Raw genomic sequence first — 4634 nt, 5'->3', positions numbered from 1 at the left:
TGACAAAGGTTCGTTCATTACGAAGTTATGTAATGTACCTTTTTTTTCCGTTTTTATTTTTTTACTTCAATAATCCGCCATTTTAGTTCGAGATTTTTATACCAGCGGTTGTCTTCTACATACTCTAAAATTATTATGAATTAACTCCGTGCATTATTGCGTCTGCATTGGTTTTAATTTTTTTGTCAATGTCGTCACTTTCAATATCCGGTAATTTAACTAATCTTTAAAAAAATCTCTCAATATTTACAAGTGTAATGAAATCAAAATTCATTTATTTCAGACAGATACATTTAGTCCATATTCTTATAATAGTTACACAATTATGTACATATATAGTCCCATCAGGATCTACCAATATTCAAAAACAAAAACGACAAGTCCTCAAATTGAACGCAAATGCAGTCTCATGCAATGAAGCATGATCGGGCAGTCAACCCTACCAGTCACAACGCGAAGAACGTCATTTGAGCTGCCACGCATACAGCTTAGCAACGAGGCAGCTCTCTTTTGTAAGAACAGCATGAAAGCCATCCGTGTGAACTGCTTCGAACATGCCTGATGCGCTGCAGTACCGCGGCAACCCCAGCAACACTCTAAATGCGTTGTTGTACTGAATGCGCAGGGCGTTAATTGTCTTCTGCGAACAGTTGACCCACAGATTACACGTATAAAAAGTTTGGCAGAATGCTTTGAAAAGTATCACTTTGCACACCGTGCAAATCTGCGAGCCAACATATTGCTTCTAACGGCCAACGCCTGCGCTCTCTCTCAACGTCCTCTTATCCATGAGGTTCTCCGAAACCCAGTGGCCCAGATACTTAAATCGCGAAACTCTATTTAATTCAACTACATTCAAATAGACGGGTGGTACTAAGGTGATCCTGTGACCACGAGACTGAAACATCATGAGTTCACTTTTTTTACATTATATCTAAGGCCATGGGCCTCAGCGTATATCTATATCTTCAGAAGCTTCCTCAAGGCGCTTATCGAGGGAGCCAGCAAAACCATGTCTGCATAATTGAGGTTATTTATAAATTTACCATCTATGGAGCAGCCGACCTGAGCTCGGCCGAGTTCCTCGACAAGTCCATTAACATACAAGTTAAAGAGGTAGGGTGAGGTTAATCCTCCGAATAATGCACTGCATCCAAATTCGCAACTTGCGGGATTAACGCGGAAAGCCGTGAGACGTGCCTCAATGCAGACCGTCCGAAATGCACTGTATGATCTTTGTATACAAACAAATGCGGTGATTCGCTCTGGACCTTTTAGAGGGAAGTATCGTTTTTATTTTGACTTTCAATTATTTTGTGAAATCTAGTTTAAAGTGTTATAGGATAGTGCTATTGTGCCTTAATCGAAGTTTAAAACGCGAAATTGTACGAATTTCGAACTAAAATACCCGTATCGGCCCGTTTTAAGGAATCCCGAGTCGATCCAAGCACGCCGCCTCAAATTGCCTATCCTCTTTGTGGCGGTCATATTTACGGTTCATATTTAGCGACTGATGGTTGCTACACGCCTGTCCATTACAGTTGCAGTGCCACACAGAGCTTTAAATCGCAGATTTGAGTCATGCCTGTAATTTCACCAGCACCCGAAATATTTGTCTTAATGTAATTGGTGTCATGAGTAGGGTCTTATGTTAAAAGGATGCTAATGATTTCGAATTCACCCTGTTGCACAGTATGACCAGCTTTGTGCATGATCCAGTTTTATAAAATTGTAGCGCACATACCTTATATTTGTTAATAACGTCAATACAATGTTCTATATTGTCCGATTTTGAAGATTGAAGTATAACTGTGTTTAATAAGATATAACCTAACGGTAATAAGTACGCACTAATCCAATGATGTGGCGGTAGAATGATGCCAAGTTTTTGGACACTGAAAAAAATTTTACATAAGAATACAAGTCATAGTGATAGAGAAAGAATGAATAATACAAGTTCAACTATTGGAATATCAACATCTTTTAAGGGAATCAGGTGAATGGTGCCTTGCATACCTTGATGGGTAGCCAGAAAGTGTCTAAAAAGGCACGATTGGCTGTGCATGGGGGGGTGCTGGTTCCTACACTTATGTATGGTAGTGAATGTTGGGTTTGGCAGAAGAAGCATGAAAGTAGAATTAATGCAGTAGAAATGAGAGCTTTGAGGAGTATGGCTGGAGTGACTCGGATGGATAAATTACGGAACAGTGTGATAAGAGAGCGTTGCGGCGTGGAAGAAGATATAGTGACAAAGATAGAGAAAGGGATGCTTAGATGGTTCGGACATGTAGAGAGAATGAATGAAAGAAGAGTGACGAAACAGATTTATAAGGCGAGTGTGAGCGGGCAAGTTGGTATGGGCCGACCAAGGAGAACGTATCATGACCAAATTGAGGCCATCCTAAAGAGGGCCAGATCAAGAGTACCCTTAACCGACGAGCGTGTATGAAAGCATTGATGCGTGTTGATGAGGCGAAGGATGTGTGTCAGGACCGTAGCAAGTGGAAGACTGTTGTCTCTGCCTACCCCAATGGGAAAAAGGCGTGAAGTATATGTATATATGTATGTAACATCTTTTAAACATTATTCCAAATAGCTTTTTCTTTATTGTTAAATTTATGTTAATGCGATCGATCACTTACCCTTTACAGATTCCGTCAGAAGATCCTGTGTTTATAAAAAACTTTATGACTTCATTCATCGCTTTATGCTTGATAGCTACTAATTTATTAATTCCAGTAGTACCACTGGTGCTTGGGAGACAAGCGTATACTTTCTCCGTATCAAAATTGGTTGCTCTAGAACGTAGAAGCTGGTTATTCATCAAATTCCAAATTCCATTCCACTCCACTGATTCTCAGCCAGATCCTCCCTGGCAGGAGCTACGGTCTCACGTTTGTGTAACAGGTAATTTATGGAACAAAATTAGCACAGACCTTGAATTAAGCTATTTGAGGAGCGCGAAAGTAGAAAAGAGAAAAAAATTACACAATAAAAAAAGCGATAGCGATTGTCAATTTTAAAACAGAAGTTAAAATTCCCTTAAATGGTAAAAAACGGAATTAAAAAAAGAGCGAAAAAGAATAAAATAAATATTTGAAGGGAGACAAAAAAAAACAAAATCACAACAGTTATCTCAAACAGAAACTTACATAATCTCAGTACAGAGTACTAAAACACCGACCTCAAAAGTACGCGGAATTACGTCTATTTGCCAAGTTTTATCGAAATATCTCCTAGTTCGCCACTATACACTGAAATGGGACCACTATGGAGGTACGCTTTTCCAACAAAAAAAGAATCATGAAAATCGGTTCACAAATACCGGAGTTATCGCGTAACATAAATACAAACAAAAAACACAGTCGAATTGAACTCCTCCTTTTTTAAAGTCGGTTAAAAATACGCCTAAAAATTACAACATATTTTTTCAGCTGTTAAAAAATTTTGCTGGGACATATTTTCAATGCAAGGGTAGTGGTAAATCATTCCAGATCTTGGCTGCTGCATGCTTAAAACCCCTTCTAAAGCCAGCCGTTCTTTAGTTTAGTTTATTCCTTATTTTATAAATAATACTTTCTTTATTATTTAAAAGTGGCACCTATTCTGCAGATACCTTGGAGATTGGTACAATGAAATTTGTGTCTTTACTCATAATTTCTATAACATGTTTTTTTCTCGATTTCAAAGCACCGAGATCGTGGCTTTCTTTATTTACAAAACAAAAGACTATATACTCCCTGCCTATACAGCCCACGCAGTCGGTCGACCGGCTAATCCTACACGACGTACTTAGAATAATAACGCATAGAAACCTAGTCTGCGCACGCCAAGTGAGGCAAATTGAAGCGCTCCCAATGGGCCTATACGAGCGGGTGGGCCTTTAGAGCTCAAGGCCGACTTGCACCGCGAACAGCTCAAGAATTTTAGCTAAAAATGACGAAATGTGCGGTAAATGAGTGTAAAAATACGTCAGACAAACATAAAATAGATACTAACAACACATTCCACAAGGAAGTAACGCGTTTCAACTTGTATTTTTATACAAATTTGCACTAAAACCGAAAATTAACCTACTACTAAAACTAGCCTACATGAATTTGATTTTTGCCTCACTTGTGACAGTTCGTTTGATATGAAACTATCATTCTATGTGTTATTATTCTAAGACAACGTATCAATAAACTCCGATTATTTTTTAGGATCACAATTTATTGTAGTAATATTAATAACTTACTCAAATTCATTTATAGGTGCTCCGTCATCATAAGTTTCAATAAATTTCTCTAAAGTATATTCACCTTCTTTAAAAGTAACGATTTTAACGTCTAAATTTAAGTCTTGGGCAACTTGCTTGTATAATTCGTACGAATTGTAGTCACAAAATGCAATCTTCGGCTTGGCTACATTTAATATTGTTTTGATCTCAACTGCAACAATTTGACAAATGTAAAATATATTATAATACCAAATGGTATGAAAAATTGTCCTTAAAGATGAGCATGATCCGTTGAATATTGAAAACTTAAGAATTTTTTTTTCTTATTCTTTTTTTTTCAATTGCTTTAAAAGTTTCGTGATTGCTTAAATGTGGTTTTGCATCTTATATAAGTCCATAAGTAAATATTTTGTTG

The 4634-nt window shown here is 37.5% G+C and overlaps 1 protein-coding gene across 1 annotated transcript; it reads right to left on the bottom strand.

Moving 5' to 3' along the window:
• Positions 1–463: 463 nt before the first annotated feature.
• On the bottom strand, positions 464–907 carry LOC113229336. The gene is made up of 2 exons (XM_026462891.1): positions 758–907; positions 464–640 (listed from the first exon to the last, which is right to left on the bottom strand). Exons 1-2 carry the CDS (start codon positions 905–907, stop codon positions 464–466), a joined length of 327 nt encoding a protein of 108 aa, XP_026318676.1.
• Positions 908–4634: the final 3727 nt, after the last annotated feature.

This window comes from Hyposmocoma kahamanoa, unplaced genomic scaffold (assembly GCF_003589595.1).
Source record: "Hyposmocoma kahamanoa isolate Upper Pololo Valley unplaced genomic scaffold, ASM358959v1 322, whole genome shotgun sequence".
In the NCBI taxonomy this organism is placed as follows: domain Eukaryota; kingdom Metazoa; phylum Arthropoda; class Insecta; order Lepidoptera; family Cosmopterigidae; genus Hyposmocoma; species Hyposmocoma kahamanoa.
The sequence above is the reverse complement of the archived record's forward strand: the minus strand, read 5'-3'. Positions and strand labels throughout refer to the sequence as shown.